This window comes from Rhipicephalus sanguineus, chromosome 5, assembly GCF_013339695.2.
Source record: "Rhipicephalus sanguineus isolate Rsan-2018 chromosome 5, BIME_Rsan_1.4, whole genome shotgun sequence".
NCBI classification, from domain to species: Eukaryota; Metazoa; Arthropoda; class Arachnida; order Ixodida; family Ixodidae; genus Rhipicephalus; species Rhipicephalus sanguineus.
The window spans coordinates 145,260,289-145,280,937 of NC_051180.1; the positions used below are offsets into that span (position 1 = coordinate 145,260,289).

Sequence of the window (20,649 nt, forward strand, 5' to 3'; positions counted from 1 at the left end):
ATGCTTTCTTTTAGTACAAGAAAACTGAAAGAATATGCAAGCAGACGAAAAATATAATGCATAAATTTACTTTTTTTTTTTATTAACCAGCTCAATCGCCAAGAAAATGCAAAACAACTTTTAAACAGATTTAACTAGGTCAGTGCTGCACCTTGTAATAACAATCCAGAACCTGCTATGGCCATATCAGAGCCTCAATTTGAAAGATGTCAGGACATGGATGGGAAATTGAAGGTACAATCACATTAGCAAAAAAAGTAAAAATTTTCCAATGTTAAGCACAGCAGAACATCCTCGATTAAATTTTCTAAATTTCTCCCGCAAGCTAGTCACTTCAAAATACAGTAACGTGCTTGAATGAGGCAAATGGTTACATCATCGAGCAATTTGAAAAGACTGACCTTCTTAACCTTTGTTCCGTACAGCAGCCTGACAAATTCACTATCTTCGCATGATGCCCCCATAGCCATGGTCAGCAGATTGAGGACACTCTCCTCTGTAAATACACCAGTAAAAAAAAAATTGTACACATTACTATTTGCCATCTGCTTGGCCTTAGAGCGGTACCAGTGAAACACACCCATTTTGTAACAGTATCTACACTGTCACAATAGCTCACTTCTGTAGTCAGCCAATTGCCGCATTTTCTTGCATATAACCAGCGCCGAAGAACGGAAAATTGTGCTTAAAAAGGGGGGGTGCGGGTTATATACAGGGGTTATATGCACATCTTTTTCTTTTTGTAGAGTTAAAGTTAGGCGTGCAGGTTATATGCAGAGGTGGGTTACATGCCAGAAAATGCGGTATACAATAGTGTGGAGAAAGAACTTAATGCCACAATGGTACAAATTAATGCGCAACTATTTCTCGGCATATTTCCTCCTGCTTTTCCAATTTTGGATGGCTATCTGTTGACTGCGCTTCACGACCACTGCCTGCAACTTTTGCAATGGAACCACAGTTGGAGTATGTACCTCTGTTTGGAAGACAAGAGATTATAGAGTGGCTATTAGAAAGCAGAAATTAGACAGCAGAGGAGGCTAGCTGACATCACAGTTGACAATAAGGGGACCCTCACCAGGATTGGCCACTGCAAATGAACAACCACCGTGAAACTATTAGATGGTGGCGAGTGAGTCTGTAAAAGTATCACATGCCTGCGCAGTGTGAAAACGATCAAAATGGAAAACAGGGGGCTGTGAGCACTCCCTTTTGAGAGAGATCTGCTTGGAGTGAAACTCTCACATGCATGCTTATGTATCAACCGTTCCTTGATATGTTACGGACGACAACCTATGAATTTGGTTTTTCCATCTAATGCAGAATGTGCAACAAGCCATTGAAAACACCGCAAAGCAAGATAAAAGAAATAAACGAAGGCAGTCCTAGCCAAGAAAACGTGATGTTGTCCCTCAACTTTGGCAGTTTGTACTGCCCTGACATGATTATAGGTCAACATATTTTATTTATGTTTGAAAATCCAAAGCTGGGAGATTGGCTAACAATTGAAACTGAAACATTCATTACCAGTAACGGCAAGACAAATGAGAAATCAAAGATGCTATGGTGAATTAAAACTGTTTGCATTCTAGCGCTACCTATAGCATATGGAAGGATTTCTTTTTGAACTTTTACTGCGCGCACCTCAGATTGATGTTTCCTGCATGGCCCTTGTGGGAGTATCAACCACTGAAGAAAGAGCCACTGTTTCAATCAGTAGCGGGCCAGCGAACAGAGGTGTTTTATCTGATGGACACTAATAGCAGATTGAACAGCTCTTTTTTTTTTGTTGGCTCTTTAACACTCCTTCGGTGGCAATGCACACCTGTTCTTGATTGTCTTGTTCAATCGCCACGGACACCACTTATCCCAAAAAGCTTTCGGCGCTTGTTCGCAGCACCGTTCAAAAGGGCTGCTACTCTGCATGCTGAAACAAATAACTGCAGTGCGGCTGGACACAAACATGCACTTTCTGAACAAGCATTGTGTAAATTGTAACTGCAGCATTGACCAACTTTTCACATGTGATGCATGCCAAGTGCCAAGGTATACGCAGGCTGTTAAGTTTGGCCCTAATAGTCATTGAGCCAGACACCATTGTGCATGCACCTGTCTGCCGGCATGCTGTCTCCGCCCCATATTGGTGCTTAGACGGAGGCATGGAACACCGCGTCTTCCTGGAGGAGGCTTATGCTGAGCAAGCCGGGCATGTCGCCGTGGATGGATTCCCAGCGAGACAACGGGAAATTCGGAGACCCCTTATGGCTCAGCGTTTTCAGTGTGAGATGGCACCTCTGGAGGGGTTCTCACCAAACCACTACATTCCTTTGCCCAAGCGCAGACATGAAAGTTTGCACGTGCTCAAGTAAGCTGTATCCATCTTCCCCAAGGTCAACAACACCTCCCCACTCAGACTTCCTCCTCTCTAACGTTCAGGATTGCAGTGGTCGGGGCGTGGCACGTGAATTGTGTGGTGCGCTGGTGTTCCCCAATTGGACTTCTCGACCTACGAGTGTAGTATTGTGCAACTCATTGCCTTCTTTCTTGAGGCTGGATGCCGGGACGGCAAGTCACCGGATTGGTGGGAGCTACTGACACCGGTTTTCGTGTGCCACAATGTTGACAGACCCTGGGCTATGAAAGCTGAAGACTTTTGACATTATTTCTCTCTCTTGATACCTCTCTCACTTGTAACCATGTAAATAAACCTACGTTCCTTCTTTGAAAGTACGTGCCTCCTCACTGGGAAACTATAAGCTATGTGGACAGACGGCAGGAGCCAGCTACCTCACGAGACCCGCTGAATCCCACTCCTTACAAGGCCAAGGTCAGGATGCTTTCCGCCGCCTACAGCATAGGCGATGGAAATAGTACACAACTGGTCTTGACTGATTACATGATTAATGATCATGCAAGAAGCTCATGTGTTCGCTTCAGAAGCCGGAATACCAAGGACAAGCTTCAAAGCCAGTAGCGTCTGGGTTTGTGTGTGCACTCGCATGTATGGTTCGTTTTTCTGCAAACTTACAATTGAGTAAATATGGTATAATGCAGGAGGGTATGTCACTCGCGGAAGCTAGTCGAGTAGAAGGAAGAGTGTCTACATTGAAGTAAAGCTCGAGGCATCATAACAGGACACTAAGTTGTCCAATAATGGACAGATTTGAAAAAAATTCTTCCAGCAAAATTTCCCTAGACGGTAATGCCTTAACTTCCAGTGTGTCAGATTAACAGAAAGCTGAGCTAGCTGGTAAGGATTAACCATAAAAGAATGTAAGGCGTAGACACAAGGACACAAGAGCAAGTCCGTGTTGCCTTGTTGTGTTCTCTTGAGTCTGTGTGAGCACGCCTTACCTTCTTTCACGAGGCATTCCAATGTGTTACCAAATTGAACAACAGGGCCTGGTGAGGGGCATTTAACAGGAAGAATAGAGGTGGGCAGACTATGCAATGGGTGTGGCGGATAGTCGATGGGCTATTAGAACGACAGTATATGTGCCAAGGGAATGAAATGTCATAATAGCAGTTGGCGTGATGAAACAGAAATTTCCAAGCACATGATGCAACCAGTTGGCACAAGATGGGAGGACAGGGTATTGAGGATTGATGAGAGAGGCCAGTGCCCCATGGTACGAATACCGTATTTACTCGCGTAATGAACGCACTCGCATAATAAACGCACCCTCAACTTTAGTCGTCAAAATTGGGATTTTTTTTTTCCCCGCGTAATAAACGCACCCCTAACTTTCATCCGCTGCAGTCCCACGAACCAACGCGCGGCGCTTCCTCATCCGTTGATCTTATCTTTCTTCCTTCCTTTTTTTTCCTTTATTACGCCGGCCCCCCTCGGTTTGCTTCCCCCCTCCCTTCCGCCCGCGGTAGCGCACCGTTTTGTTAGTTTTTCTATCTGCGCGGCGCGGTCCCTCTCTTTTTGTATTGTTTTTGAAGTAAGTATCCGCACGCCGCAGCAGTATTCACGAACGGTTCGAGTGTAGAGACATCGCGGCTCACAAGCACACAGCGTAGGGAGCCTACACGACCGGTCGTGTAGGCTACCTAACAGCAAAACTGCCCACGCCATCCCACGGTCACACAAATACGAAGCTTTGCGGAGCCGGCGGCATCTCCTGTGATTATTGAGGAAAGGAAAAAGGCACCTAATTTCTGTCTGCCTTCAGGCGACACGGCGCAGTGCCTTGTAGGGGTGGGGGTAAGGAGGGAATGAAAGAATAGTAGGAAAAAATAGAGAGAGAAGTGATAGAGCCATCCATCCAACGAAGAGAAAAGAGGACAGGAAAGATGTGGGAGACGATCACGGGAGTTCAGGGACAGGACCACGAAACACAGCCAGAGGCACGATGCACAACATCGGCGAAGGCCCCGACGATGAACAGCGCACGGCATAGCGGGCGAGGCGACCGTCACGGGGCGCCGATCAGCGAGAGGTACGAGGAGTAATCCAGGACATCGCGGCCGGCACGTCCGTCTTGCTTGAAATCCAGCGAGCGAATCATCTAAATGTCTAATGCGGCGGTGCGGGAGCGCGCGGGGATATGATGATGATGATGGTGAAACTGTGGCTTTCCCTTTTGCATCGGGTGGTCGCAAGCCTTGCAGCTTGCAGCTTGCAGAAGATAACGCCATCTACCACCGAAGCGGCGGAATTTCCGAGGCCGGGTAGGACAGCCAATCAAAACGATGCAAGACGGTGACGCGAGTTTTAGCATTGTTGTCATCATAGCATCATAGCCCTACTTTTTTTTTTCGCCTCAGAAGTCATGCCATGCTGCCCACTGCCCATTCTCACCTCGTTGTAAGTTCTTTCTAAGCCTGTGTTGCGTTTTGTCGTGGACGATGGGCCGAAATGTGAGCTACACGGCCGGTTTCAAGCTACAGGCTGTGGAGTACGCACTTGAACACGGGAATCGTGCTGCCGGTAGGCATTTCGGAATTGATGAAGTACGTGTGCGCTACTGGCGGAAGCAGCATGACAAGCTCCGCGCTACAAATAGGGAGCGACGTTCCTTCAGGGGACCAAAGACCGGGAAGTTTCCTGCTGTGGAAGAGGAGGTCTTAAAATATGTCCGGGACGTACGAAACGACGGCTGTGTCGTTTCGCACGAAATGATCCAGACGCAAGCGCGAGCCACAGCCAGGAAGCATGGCATCGCTCCCACGGCGTTTAAAGCGAGCAATGGGTGGACGACGCGCTTTATGCGGCGCAACGGACTGTGCTTGAGGAGGCGAACATCACTTTGCCAGCGGCTTCCTCCTTGCTACGAAAATAAGGTAGTGGATTTTCACAAGTTCGTTATACGCCTGCGGCGGGACCGAGAATTCGTTCTCTCACAAATCGGGAACGCCGACCAAACACCCATCAATTTCGACATGCCGATGAGTCGGACTGTCAATGACAGGGGAGCACGTAGCGTGCTCGTTAAAACGACAGGCGCCGAAAAGCAGCGCTTCACGGTCATGCTGGCTGTCACGGCAGACGGCCGGAAGTTGCCACCGTACGTTATTTTCAAGCGAAAAAACCGTGCCGAAGGCCAACTTCCCAGCCGGAATACACGTGCGGGCTCAGGAGAAAGGGTGGATGTCGGCCGATCTGATGGTCGACTGGGTGCAGACTGTCTGGGGACGACGCCCTGGCGCCCTGCTTCTCCCGTCTCTCCTTGTTCTCGATAGTTTTCGCGGCCACCTGGGAGAGAACGTTCGTCGGAAACTCAAGGAGCTGCGCACCGAGATCGCCGTCATTCCGGGTGGACTCACTTCGGTGCTTCAGCCCCTTGATGTTTGCATCAATAAACCTTTCAAAGACGGTGTGCGCCGCTTGTACACGGAATGGATGGCCCATGGAGGGCACGCCCTGACGCCGACTGGCAAGATTAAGAGGCCGTCCGTCGAGCTGGTGTGCTCCTGGATCTTGGACTCATGGCGCTCGCTGCCAGGTGATCTGATAACAAAGAGTTTTAAGAAGACGGGAATCGCAAATGCGCTGGACGGCAGCGAAGACGACCACTTGTGGGACCAAGACCTTGAAGTGGCCAGTGACCTGGACGACGGTACCAGCGATTCTGACGAAGATTGAAGCAATTGAAGTGCAATAAAAATACGTGTTTTCAAATAGTGTACGCGCATGTTCATTGTAAAAGGTAAGCTACCCACCTTTTTTTTTTTGCATTATCGTATTTTCGGCTCATCCCAAAAAAGTTTTAGAAAATTTACCTCGCATAATAAACGCACCCCCCAACATTGCTCTGGTTTTTCGGAAAAAAAAGTGCGTTCATTACGCGAGTAAATACGGTAGATAGGCTAGACTGATGATGAAATTCCTTACAAGCAGGGCTTTGAACGTGCATGGTTTCCGAGCTTGGCTAGCTAGTGTATGTTCATTATGGCAAAAGAGCACAGATGACAGGTGTGAAGGATGCGAGACAATGCACTTGTCTTCTCAGCTTCACTGATCATGTCGTCTGCACTCTTTCCCCACAATAGAGTTTTAATTGCCCAGTACTTACAATCAGCAACAAAGGTCACCAAGTCTTAGTTTGTTACCGCTAGAAAAATGGCAACTAAGCAAAGGGCATTTTTTCAGGCTGCATGAATCACTGCTATACATGTTTCAAGAGCGTAAATAATTCTTGCCAAATAGGATTTATATAGACAAGTTCATTGCACAATTTGCGAGCAGTTTTCTTTGACATTATGTGTTCCAGTCAGTGAGTTCAGTTTTCACGCAACAAAACTCATTTCTTCCTACAATATTTTTTTTATGCAACACCCAGGTTCTATCTCCCGAATTGCATAAAAATGCAAGACCCCAAAGCATCCCAAAGCGTACTCAATCTTGTCTTTCGTTATTCACATCAGATAACCAATCTCAACAGAATACACGAACCAGCATGCTAATACATATTGCGCTGAACAGAAGAAACTGAAGACAAGGAGAGAACAAAGAAGATGATGCACTGCCAGTGCAGTGTTTAGCTCGGCCTGCCCTCATTTTCTGTCTGGCCTGTTCAACTTGGTGTATGTTTAGTCACGAATCTCATCCTTAATCACACCACAGTGCGATAACAAAACGAAGTTCACTTGCCTTCCTCTCGCGAAAGCATCTGATGCTTGACGAGTGCGTCGAATGCTTCGTAGCAGTGAATGTCGAGGGCCAGTGCTTTCTTGTAGCATTCGGCAGCCACCGAACGGTTCTCAATGGCCTCGTTCGCCTTCCCTTTGAGAAGATGCAGCGAGGCCTCCAACTGTAAACGGAGAGAAGCATGTGAACGTAAGACTGAAAAAAAACCTCATAAATGTTGGCGAAAGAAATAATGCAGATTCGACGCACCGTGCAAATCAATCTAACTTGAAATGTTGGTAAAACGGCGAGGTGAAACTGTGGGTCTTGGAAAGAAATACGCATTGCAATGAGTGCACCTTAAACCAAGCCAAGGCGGCAGAGAAACACAACAGCGACACAGCATCCGGGTTTTCAGATGGCTGCCCCAAGCTCTCGCACCCCATAACGTACAAGTGAAAGTGACCGCTACCATTAGCATAGAAGACGTATGCTTGTAACTGAAGCCCGATACTTGCCCAACCAAGAGAAAGGAAGAAAGGGCCAAAGAAATCGTACACGTGGAGGCATGTGTATGTACTCATTGAAGTATGGGCAATCTGGCAGCATTTCTTGCCTCACTGCACATCTCCACAGCGAAAAAGCTTTGGCCAGCAAATCTGTAAGGGTAGTACTAACTGCTGTGAATATAGTACATCAGTTTGTTATGCAAGTGCTGTCCCATGTTAAACAGAGGGGTGGCCAGTGTTACCAAAAGCTGACAATTTGAATATGCCATAGGTTGGAGTGAGCAGTTGAGAGCACATATGCACAAGACTACTGCCCCATTGTGCCACTGTGCTGCTTACAGTAGCCCTTCAATGGCACTACCATATACACTCGCATGCACAAGGCAGAGCAATCTCACCAGCCTGAAACTGTCAAGCTTAACAACTTGCCTCAGCAACATGAAAGCATGCTTAGAGCACTGATGTCACACGCAAAGCCAGGTTTTTATTTATTTATTTATTTTGCAGTGCTTACTCTACCTGCATTCCACTTGTTTGAAATGCATACTCAAAACAACACACTGACCTCTTTCATAGTAGTTCAGAAAAGTGAGCCATGCGCTTTTTTTTTATTAAAAGGCCTGCGGTGCTCATGGTTACAATTAGCAAAACAATTTTTTTTTTAAGATGGTTATTCCCATTTTTATGTTCTGCCACTAATACAGGCAAACTTTAAAAGAAAACAGCACAGCAAAGACTCAAATTTAGCCTTTGTGACAACAAATAAACTAACACAGCCAAATCTGCACAGCCTTCCTGAATAAATCTCTCAGCCATGTGCGGCCAAGTACTACCGAAGAACACTCCAGAGGCCCATACATTCTGCTTTGTACCTTATGATATAGTTCATTTTAGCCCAGTGCCAGCAACCCCAGCGAGCACTAGCCCAACACAGGAAAGGCATCACGCTAGTGCCCAAGCAGACCTGGCCCGACACCTTTCGCATGAAGCCTGTGCCATGTGACACAAATTATAACATACAGATGACATCATGTTACACTTGTGAAATGAATACTGCAGCATCTCCTGAACTAATTCAGGACATGCAGGCAATTCAAAAGGACCTCCCCTCTATGCCTCTCCGATGCTCTCCAAAAACAGAATGGTGCAAATGAGTGTGCATTTCTAGACATTTATATCTAATAACAAAACGTACAGACTAATATAATTGCTGGGGTTAAACGTCCCGAAACCGCGATATAATTATGAGGGACGCCGTAGTGGAGGGCTCCGGAAATTTCAACCACCTGAGTACATGGGCTTCAAAGAAATACAGACTAAAATAGCCACTTCTGAGTGCCCTTTCATAGGACCAAATACAGAACTAAACTTAAATAGCCAGTTCAATTAATTGATATCCACAAATTCTAAAAGATATGAGAACAGATGTTCACGTGACTTGCTTAAAGAATACCAAATTTTATCTGCTGTCTTCTACTTCTGAATACAATATGTCTTCAGACATCCACTATGCTGTTAAAGATGTGTTTTTGATCAATTGTGTATGTTGTGATTTCAAGAACGCTTACTTCTTGTACCAATTCCTTTCAGTAAAGCGCACCTGCTATTCAGGGCACAATTTCTTAGAACTTTCGCACTAATGCTGAACCATGCATGGGCGGTAGGGCCATCGTCAGGCTGTCCTTTTTGAAATTAGCCGTACCTTCCCCGGAAATGTTATATGCTGTAAACAAATGAAAAAAGCTTAACAGAAATGAAAAACATTAACAGGCGTTCCATTTCATGGCTTAGTTGCAACAGGAAGGCTTTACAGAGATTAAATAGAAGCTATGACACCTAACATCCAGATTATCCACATAAAGAAGCTTTATACACCTTATCGAAAAGTCGCAGTAAAACTTACACGTAAGTGTACAAGCAGTTCCACATGTACCTAACTGCAGACAAAAGAAACAAGCCAATGTATTGAGTTAACTTACCTGGTGCTGTGAAAAGAAGTCATCGCTACTGCTCTCGGGACGAAAGGAATCCAAGAGCGGTGCTTCCGAAATTTCTAGTGCCTCTTTGTACTCCTTGCCTGCAAGCTGCAGATAATACTGCTCTTCAGTAGCCATAACAAGCACACACTATTCAAAGCCGGTTTTAAATGCGAAGCATTTCTTAGTGAACCTAAGGCACTTTGAGCATATCTATCTATCTAGCCGCCTACGCCTCTGTGGTCTCGTGATCGCCTCCTTAACGTGGTGTAGACCAAAATTGGTATGGGAGGGTAAGGGGGTCTGACGAATATGACTGCCTGGTCAAGCTATGAATAACGTGAAGATCCTGTTGCATATGTCATCAAACCATTTCCTCCAGAAACGTGTGGCACATACCCGTATACCACAGGCCGCAGTACGCGGGTATGCACCACTGGTGATTGACTGTTGCTATCCACCCAGGAACGCCATGAACAGACATTGGCAATTGAAATGCTAGAGTGTTAAGAATAACCGAGATCAGCGTTGACCAAACGAATGCAAAGAAAAATCAGGATCCCAGCAGGAATCAAACCCAAGCATTCTGCGTGGCAGTCAGGTATTCTACCACAGAGCCACGTCAGGTCATGAAACCGCTTTGGAAAACGACCCTACCCAGGCGTAATGTCGGTGCAACATCATTTTCGTTGCCGTGCTGGCTATCCAATTTTATAACAAAGCAATAAACATTACATATATACTCCTATGACACAGGCGTCATGTCGGGTTAACGTCAATTCTGGTTCCAGTGTTGGCTCTGCCTTTATAGCAGTCTAGTAAACATTAGCTTTGTAACCCTATGATTCAGCAAGCTATATTCAAGCGCTGCTCATTCCGGAGGAGTACGCTAAAGAAAGTTATGTATGATATTCACATTACCGCACCGTAAAGTGCATTGCTTTTCGATAATACTGATGTATGTTCTAACGTGTGTGTCAACGTTACGTCAGACCAAAAGTTACCCTTTAAACACCAGTGTAGCCAAAGTTCCTGGTAAGACCACGAATATGCACAGAACTACTAAACATAGGAAAACACGTCGATTCACCTCCAGAATTTTAAAGCAAGGCTTTCTTTGCAAACCGCCCCAGGTATTTCTTTTTTTACAATGGCTACTGATGATCCCTTGCTGAATAGGTCCCCCAACAGACTGAGGAATCAAACCTCTGATCTTTCGCAAAGGCCGATTTCTTGCCTTGTTGGTACGACATAAGTGTTGAGCGCAGATTTATCTAGACTGGACAAGATGAAGGGGGCACACACAGGCGCTAACTTTCAACTAATGATTTATTTGAACCCGGATCACACATATTTATACGTAGAAAAACCAATACTCGGGCATGCGCAGGTACACTTGCATCGACGAAAACTAGTTCTTTGCTCGTCAAAGATAGTGACGGGTACTAACGCAATATCGGCCAAGTCTATGAACAGTTGCTGATGCAATGATTAATTAAGTAGTTTCGTCAAAGTGCCTACGCAAAATGAAACACTTATCAAAAAGCGGAACGCACCCACATGTGCTACAATGTGTGGCTACAACGAGCAGGCGAAGGGGACACACACAGCGTGTCCCCTGTGTCTTGATAAATCTGCGCCAAACGCTTCAGCTCCAATACCTCCATCCACAAAATCCAGATTGCATCTTTGAAACCTTCCAAAGCTAGTCGCGTTCAAAGATGCCTTACAGCTTTCTCCACCATGGGACAGAGCAATAGAAAGTGTAGCGTAAGTAGCGCGGCGTTCCGAGAAAGAACTTACATATGCTGTGAACGAAGCTTCACTTTATCCGAATTGCAATAGGGCACGTTGGATCAGCTGTTTTCTTTTTTTTGCACCCACTACAAACTGACAAAGCGTACATCACTCCACTGCAAAGAGATATGAAAACTTACTCTGCTGGACACCGCCAATATCTTGAAATTGAGATTTGCCTGCAGGAAGGAAAGAAGGAGGGGCACGTCTATTTCATCTCGCTGTACTTAGCCAACTTTGCGTGCGAGCAACTGTTAATTAAGACTTGCCTTGTGCAGGTTCCTACTTTCGATGCAGTGTGCTGCTCTGTGGTACTGCTTCGTCAGGTACAAACAGTGGGCCATCGTGTAAATATCATCCGAGTTTTCTGGGGAAGCAAGCAAAACAATCGGCGACCACAACACTATTAGGCAGCACGAGGGGAAAAAAAAAGACATTGGAGGGCGAAGCTTACGAAAAAACTGGAGGGGGGGGAAAAAGGGGTTTTTACCTCCTGACAACGATGCGAGCTTGTCAGCCCAGAACAGTGCTGTTGTGTACTGGTGCTGCGTAATAAGGCATCATGATCAGTTCTGTCTCGGTGCGCATAACGTAACGCGAGGCCAGTAAGCAAGAGTACAGGGATTAAATACTCGCCGAGAAAGCACAATTCTGTCCTCGTTCAGATACACCAGGGATCTCAAACTCGCCTCAGCTAACGGGCCGCAGTCACGAAATGAAGTCCCGCAAGGGCCGGGATAGTGAACAAGGTTGAAGCGGTGGGGGCGGGAGGGGGGGGGGGGGCGTGTCGAACAAAATGTCACCCAAAACTGCCATCTGAAAGAACGCATTCCCAATACCTCATATATGGATAATTTCTTAAGGTAATTTGACATCAGGCTTCGAGAAACAGCGATACCGATCTCCAGAATGGCAGATCTGGAGGCCGATAGTGGAATATGGATTTTGTTCCGCGAATATGTTTCATCACAGAGTGACTTCATGGGGTGCCTCACGAAAAAAATGCGAGTCCAGTCTCTGTAGCTTACCCGAACAGAGTTATTAATCGCAATAGGCGAGTAAATAGTGCGAGTACCATTTAGCAGTCAAACATTTTATTCCTTGTGAAGCCACAGCACAATTCCGCGGGCCACGTGTTTGAGACCCCCGGGATACGCGATAAGAATTAAATTTACAAGTGCACTGGAAAACTCGAGTTTCAAGCTCGATGACGGAAAATAAAACCGTCTCTACCACGCGATTTCGGCAACTCTACTTGTAGTTTACAAACAGGGCTGGACTGAGATAACGTGCCTGTGAGCGGCAATTGAGGACAGAATCTAGCGAACTAAACCACTCATTTAAATCGGCCCCGGTTTCGTGCCAGAGTGAAAACGAGCCTAAGGCAAATGTATGACAGCAGTGCGGAACACGTAAACACCGCGTACAGAGGAAAGCTGCGGGTAACACAGTTCTTGTCTTACCTTGTCGATGTACCCCCTGACCATTCTTCTGTATCGTTCAAAATCAATTTGCTCATTGCAAGAGCGTACAAGCGGGCTATCACCGCACGAATCGTATTTCAAATGGCCCTCGTCCGCCATTCCTAAATGGAGCGTCACCGATACGCAACAGCGGCTTGAGATGTTCTGCTCTAGCACGGCTCTTCGCGAAGGATGGATGGATGCTACGAATGTCCTCTTTATAAGGGGGCGGTGAGTCTGTGACATAGGTACAGTGTACTAGAAGGGGGCAGTGGAACGAACGAAGCGGCCGCGCCGCATCTCGGGTGATGCTCCGACGGGCGACCGTAGCGGCGGCGCTGTAGTCACTTTGTACTGAAGCTGTGGAGAGCGTCTGCCTTTGGCGCGCGCTAGTCGCAGCCTACGAAAGCGTGCAATTGCGCGTTTTGAGCGCTTTTAATGCATTACTGAGCTTCAATCGGTGTCTCAACGCCTGCTACGCGCCATGGTGCATTAGTGAATATGCAGGCGTGCCAAAATTGCGCCGAGATATTCCCTGTTCTTGGAGCCTGCCGACCCCCAAAGAAGGTGACAATCGGATTTTGCGCACATGCATCTAGCTGCTCACTGATTGCTGTGCGGTTTGCAAGCAGCACTTCGAGCCACGCTACACTATAAGTGACTACGAACACTGACTACGAAGAAATAACGAACCAGCGACGAAAGCCTACAATTCTTCTGCCGGCAGTTTCTACCATATATCCAGAGCATTGATCTCTGTGTGAGCTCCAATGCGCTCGACTGTTTCATGAGTAACCTGAGTACAAATGACTCTATCGCAACATTTATATTAGTGACGGCTGAGTTCTGCCAGTTTGGGGCTGTTTCTTTAATGCCGAAAGGCTATCTTGTTTTAACAGCATGCTTCCGCGGTTACGATGCACCGGTTATGCGACCTCTGAGGGCTTAAAATACCAGGAAGGCGAGCCAGGAAGCCGAGACGAAGGCGCGTGTTCACCTCCGAGGAACAAACTTCATGCATCAGGGCTTATCTCAAGCATATTAAAATGCACAGATGTAAATATAGCCCGTTGGTTATTCTGCCTAAATTCATTACAGCCAGTTCTCATTTTCAATGGACACCTTATATTCCACTTTTCCTGATCTTCTATCGATGCCATTAGAAAAACTTCTTTTTGACAACGCTTTTTTATTATAATTTCATTGCTTTATCTGTAAAGTGTCAAAAGTGAAGCCAGGAGGGGCAGTGGTGCTCTATGCTTTGCGAGGTTATGTGTGTAATATATACAGGCACGTAGGCAAGGGGGGGGCCCGCGGGGCCCGGGCCCCCCCCGAAATTCGTCCAACCTTCTATATTTCCGGGCAACTTTTTCTTCTTTTTGCCATGGAAAGACTTTCTTTCGAACAATTAGGCCTCGGGCCCCCCCCCGAAAAAAATTTCTGGCTACGTGCCTGAATATATATATATATATATATATATATATATATATATATATATATATATATATATATATATATATATATATATATATACACGCACAAATACGGACAGTAAAGTGTCCCCTCCCCAACCGGCGCCTAGCAATTAATAAAAATATCCGTGCAAGGCACCTGAGGACGACCGTTATTTGTACCGGTCGAGTTAACCTTGAGTTCCAATACCTTTGAGCCCTTGTAATGTTTAAGTCGTATTTACAGCGCATTTGTAAACATACGCGCCGTACACGCATGCAGCTTCGCCAACGCGCGGTAAATGTTCGGTGTGCTTTCGGCACAATATCAGCTCACAGCTTTCTGAGCACAGTTAAATTCCATTAGAGCAGCTCAGTTACTATGAATAAACTAGACGCCGAATCACCACCAAAGAAAGCATTAGGGCAGAAGAAATCAGAATAAGACACGCCCTTTTTGTTCCCTCTGTCTCTTTCTTCTGGCGGTCGTTCGGCGTCTAGTTAATTGAGAGTAATTGTCAGCAATAAGTTCGGCTCAATTACACTGAGATCGTGAATATTCACGGTCGCTGTCAGCCCGTTTTCATTTTTATATTTTGCGTACTTTCCAGCAGTCTCTTCGTGTCACGTATCTCGGGAGCGCTTGCAAAGTGTGATGGAGTTGGGAGAGAGAGCGAGGCGGGAGACCGTGGCGTCACAGCAAACAAACTTTTATCACACGACACGGCAAACAAAATTCTCACACCAAAATATTTACATCAAAAAGTGACATTAGAAGAGGAGACGTTATAGCGCACAATCACTAATAACAAATCGCAAAGCCTACAAGCTATGCTTAGCTCCTCCGGACTCCAAAGTCTGGCCACTATGGCGCCTCAGTCTCGCTACGTGAATCGAACGTTCTTACGGTTCGTGTTGCCCGTCGCCCCGATTCGATGCGAAGATCGACGCCCCGCCCAGTCGTCGCAGCTGCTGTCGACGTCTTGGGGTCGTCGTCGTCGATCCGCCGCGTAGCTAGTCTTCCTCGTCGCCGATCCTCCGGCCCGTCGTCGAGAACATCCGTCTCGTCCAGTTAGGCCTAACTCCTGGCCTCCCCTTGGTGCCACCGGGTCGAACTGTCGACGTGGCTCTCCGGTGATTGCTGGTGGGTCGCCGTCGTCTTGCCGAGCTGTGGTAGTGCTGCAGGTGCCACGAGAACTGCGTGCTGAGGCTGCCGCAAGCCCAGGACGCCTCGCTCGGTAGACCCCGAGGTCGACGGCCACCCTCCCGGGGCATGCACAACGCTGCCTCCAGAACTCAGCCCTGCTGCTCTCGTCGCGGACGCGACGCTGGCCTGTACCACCTTGCTCCTCGACGACTCCACCGAACAATGCCTGCTCCTTCCTCTGGGGTTCCGCACCTCAGTTCGGGTCGCGTGGCGCGCGCCTTTCGCCGGCCAATGGCTTGCGTCGACGTGGCGGGGGTGCACACCATCGGGTATTTTTCCATTCCCCGCACACCATCGACGCCTTGTGCTGTCCGGCGCGCGCCCCGTGCCCATTTACTCATGACACTTCGGCTACAAGAACTGATTTGCAGTATCTCTCAAAGGCATATATGAAGCAAGCATCCATTAAAAGCTTTGAAGTTTCGTCCATCAAGGCTTACGACGACGATTCCTACGCTTAATAATGATAGACATGCAACGAAAGCCACATCAGTGCCGATTAGCCGGGTGCCGCCGACGCGTCCAGCAGTTCTAGCGGCTCGTTCTTGCGCGCGGCGCCGCGCGCCTTCAGTACCGAGCGACTGCAGCGCCGCCGCTACGGTCGACGCGGAAGGCATCAGGCGGCGAGGCGCGTTCACGCCACTTAACAGTTCTAGTACACTCTAACATAGGTGCCACAAAGAAAAAACGAAACCCCACATTTCTTAAAACTTGGCTGCCTTGTCCACTTCGAAACTGCGCTCGCTAGTACTACGGTGTACTAGAATAGAGTAGCGTGCCGTCTTCGCAGCAAACCAACGTTACTGGATGCAGCAAACCATGCAGCAAACTAATGGGAGAACGGTGGTCACAAGGAGGTTTTTAACCTCCTTGGGTGGTCATGACGGTGGTCACTTTTTCAATGACGCCATTATAAGGGCGCCACAATCGAACGGTGTGCCTGGCGCGCGGAATTTAAATCAGAATTGCGAAAATTTCTGCCGTTCTTGAGTCAAATGGTCACGTAACAACATTGAAATTAAATATATTCGCAAGATTTAAACACTTAAACACATTTGGTTGTATTATTGCAATAAATAAAGATGCTTTTGCGTCGTCTGAGCTTCCTATCGCAGAGCAGCGTCCCGGATCGTCTGCATGCTTACCGTTTTGATTGCAAAAGGCTTAAAAAAGCACATCGCTGATCATTCCATGCATATGTACGCCTATCTAGCTCTCACATTAATTTGAAGGTATGCGTCGAAACCGGGGTGTCGGAATGAAGTGTTTTTTGTTTCGGTTTTAGTTTCGTTCCACCGCAAAAAGTTCCGTTCCGTTTTTGTTCCGGAACGAAAAAAAATGTTACGTGACGTTCGTAACGGTTTTTCTATTTAAAAAGTTCAAGTTAAGAAAATCATAAAAAATATTGGCTTTGTGATGTAGTTACTTGCCCTTCTCTTAGTAAAGTGGGACAAGGGTAAAACACGTTCTTCAGAGGAGCGGAAGTAACTGTACCACGAATTTCTACCAACTGGCACAAATTTCAAAGTCATAGTATTTAATTTCTCAAAAGGCAAATACGATATTTTAGTGGGCTCAGCAGTGCTTTGTGTCAAGGGAGCGAGCCCGATGTCAGAAGCAGCGCGTCATTGAGTGCACTCTCTGATGTCCGAGACCGCTGTTCTGATAAAAGGATCGCCAGGCCTGCGCGGAACACGCAGCACAGTCACAACGAAGGCTGGAAGAGCGGACTTTGTAGAGCCCGCTGTAGAGTCTCTTGGGGCAACTAATACAATTACACAAGTAGCGAAGTTCCCACTATGCAATTCTTCGTCATTTTTCGGAGAATCGTGGTGCACATCTGTAAGGCATGTGCACTTTGTGCGTGGCTGATGATGATGAATTATGGCTGAGTACTTTGCAGTGGGTGGGAAGCAGCGTTGCGCAATAGCGGACTCCATTCCATTCCAGTTCCATTCCGGGGAATTAGGACTTGCTGCAGTTCCATTCCTTTCAATTCCTCGGAATGAAAAAAAAACTTAGCCCATTCCCACTGCGCGAATGGCCGGGCAGTTCACTTCCATTCCTGTAATTCCTCAACGTAGGAGAGGCATCTTCATAGTTTTATCGAGTTAAGAATGAATGCCCCATAAAGCTGATGCCATCAGATGCATTAAGAACTGAAAAAGTACGCAAAACACGTTACCAAGGTCAAGGGAGAGTAGCTTGGTGACGGGTCTCGTGCAGTAGAACCACCCTGCTAATTCCCATAGAGGCAGTTCTTCCGCAACCTATAGTATGTGCATGGTCAGCATGTTTGAACGAACGGTGATGTTTTATTAACGTTTAAGCTTAAATGTTTTAATGATATCGGAGGTCATGGTTGAAGCCATTAAAGCGTCTCGATACCAGCGAGGGACACTGGCCGCGCTGGCGTCGCCGAGGCACCCCAGACGCAGTTACTTCTTTGCCTTTCGCTTCATGTTAGCTTGTACCGGCTCATCGGAGTAGTGCAGCTTCCACATGCACCAACATGATTTCTCCGCCACCGACTGCTTCGATTGCGAGAGCACCGACTAACAAAACTGCTGCAATACGCGCTGCTGAAAGGACACGATTTCGACGGGCGAATGTCGTGCCTTGGTGGCGCGATACAGAGGCCAGCGGGACGCACGCGTTTGCCGCTCAAGCTACGAACATCTGCCTCCTGTGTTGCTGAAGCGCAGTGTGGTAGTGTATGCATGAGCACATGCGTCGGTTACCCATTACTAGAAAGCGCACACCGTGCCATTTCTCTCCTTAATTGACGACATTTTGAAGAAGTGCATGTCGAGTTATCGAGTACCAGTGTTGATTACGAGCTTGTTGATGTCTTCTTTACGGTTTAATCATGATCATGGGCGTTAGTCGTCGTGATGGAGAAGTGCCACGAATAGATATTGCACAAGCCCTCGTATATCACTACACAATAAGCACTACTTACGTGATGACACGTTTCACTTTCGTGTTATACCGATTCCTATGACGGAGGGATCAGCCATGTTTTTTTTTTTTATTTCGCGCGATAGCGGTTACGGATATCGGCGGCGGTGGCGGAAAACTACGGCACTGTTGTGATCTCGTAACAGCTTTCGCTGTGAAACACGAAAGTGCTCAAGGTCATGACGCACGCTGACGTACGGGTGTAGCTTCTCCCCCCGTGTAGCTCTCAGCGCGCTCGCTGGGACGAAAGGAAAGCGTGCGACAAAACTTGACGAATTTAAAACATTTTCGCGGCACTCGATTTGTGAGGCAACAAGCTCCGATAGTAAGGTACGTCATTCGATTATTACTCGGAAAAGTGTCGAAGGGCTCCTTTCAGCCACGTGAAGTCACATCTCTGTGCTTTGCGTTGCCATCTGCGATAAAAATAGATTTCTTAGACCTGCATGAGCCACACCTAAGGCAAAAATGACGGGGAATTTCCAGAAGTAGCGGTATCGTGGTTTCAAAAAAGCATTTCGGTTACGTTCCGGCTCTGGCCCACATCGCAGACATTCAACGCTGAAAATTAGATGACATTTCGGAGAAACGTACGGAATGGTTTGTTAGCACTTGTCTAGCAAGGGCTAACAAATCACACTGTTTCACTATTCGGTCGACTCGATCTGTATCGTGCATGTTACATGGTGGCAGCGGCACATATGAGTGGCAGCAGCAAGGAAAGCTTATAAATCCAGGGTGGCTTACTGCTTTGTACGGACACTGTTTACAAGCACTTGCAACAGTGCTTGAAGACTCATTGGAAGAAGACACGTGCAGCCGCCATGTCAGACAAGGAGTCACGTTAACAGATGCAATACTGCGTGGCAGAAGCCCGGAATCACACCCAGGCGTCCCACTTTGCGAACCACGTAACGACTCGGTGGTTGAAAGCCGCCAACCATTGCAAAGGGCTGAGCTATAATTCATCATCATCAGCCTCAGCATGAAAAAAGTGTGCCGCTACTCACGTGATCTCTGAAGCTCCGATGATTGCGATGGTGCTGATGATGATAAAACAACCACAGCCGACTCGTCTTAGGCGAACGCATAAGGGACCCTGTGAGTTATTAACAGCGAAGCTGTAATGGCCGAGACAGACGGTGCGATTTTCCATGCGATGCGACGTCCGACGCGGCGGTGGGGAAACCGGAATGATGACCTTTCATAGCATCGGACAGCCACCATTCCGGCTGCCTCACCGCCGCATCGGCCGTCGCATCGCATGGAAAATCGTACCGTCTGTCTCGCGCTTAAATGGGCAGCAAGACAGGCACGTAGGCAAGGGGGGGGCCCGGGGGGGCCCGGCCCCCCCCCCCCCCCCCCGAAATTCGTCCAGCCTTTTATGTTCCCGGGCAATTTTTTTTTCTTTTTGCCATGAAAAGACTTCCTTTCGAATAATTAGGCCTTGGGCCCCCCCCCGAAAAAAATCCTGGCTACGTGCCTGCAGCAAGATGTCCGTTAACAAACAAAAAAAAACCCTGCTGTGCCGTTGCCATAGCAACCACCACAGCTGCTCGCCACCTGTACTAATAGCACCCTATCCACCGCCGACCCGTCGCCATACCAACCACCACAGTTTCTTACACCGTGGCTCAGGGACAGCGATTTCAACACATTCATAGTGGCAAGCTTCGCGCGTATTCCGGATCTGCCCGTCGCGTCTCTTCACTGCCACTTCTTCAGCCAAGCACTGGATCCAATCGCCGCCGGCGTTGCGATTCTCGGGCTGCAGCGGGACGAGCTGAGGCTCAACCAGCTTTCCTGTACCAAACATTGCGCAACCTAGCGCAAACTTTCCGCATTTTTTCCCCATGCAGCGTGTTGATGCTTTGTCTCATTATTAGCTATCATCTCCACTACTTTATCTCATGAAACAGCATGGCAGATAGCTAACTCACACTGTGCACTTTGACAATAGTTGTGCATTCTCCCTCTTGATACCTAGCTTTTGTTCATGACGAAATGGGAGACTTTTGGGGTTGCCTATTTCGCTGGTTCACCGTGCAATTTACCGGCGATTACTTAGAAGATGACGAAGAAGAATAAACTTTATTTTTACACGGATGTTTGCTTGGCCCAATCTTGGATGGTGCCCTCCCCCCCTACCTTGTAGTGCCCTACTGGCTGTCGTGGCTCGCCGGGCCTGGTCTAGGGTTGCTAGTTTGCTT

At 47.5% G+C, this 20,649-nt stretch overlaps 1 protein-coding gene across 1 annotated transcript in view; it reads right to left on the reverse strand.

The window, feature by feature from the left end:
- Nucleotides 1-12,980, reverse strand: part of LOC119394310 (cell division cycle protein 16 homolog) — a 55,674-nt gene extending 42,694 nt beyond the window's left edge. Inside the window, exons 1-7 of the mRNA XM_037661596.2 lie at nt 12,821-12,980; nt 11,848-11,902; nt 11,627-11,724; nt 11,498-11,536; nt 9,564-9,668; nt 7,100-7,259; nt 402-496 (exon numbers count right to left, since the gene is read on the reverse strand). Coding sequence (XP_037517524.1) covers nt 402-496; nt 7,100-7,259; nt 9,564-9,668; nt 11,498-11,536; nt 11,627-11,724; nt 11,848-11,902; nt 12,821-12,940 — 672 coding nt within the window. The 5' untranslated portion in view covers nt 12,941-12,980. The remainder of the gene's footprint in view (nt 1-401; nt 497-7,099; nt 7,260-9,563; nt 9,669-11,497; nt 11,537-11,626; nt 11,725-11,847; nt 11,903-12,820) is intronic.
- Nucleotides 12,981-20,649: the final 7,669 nt, after the last annotated feature.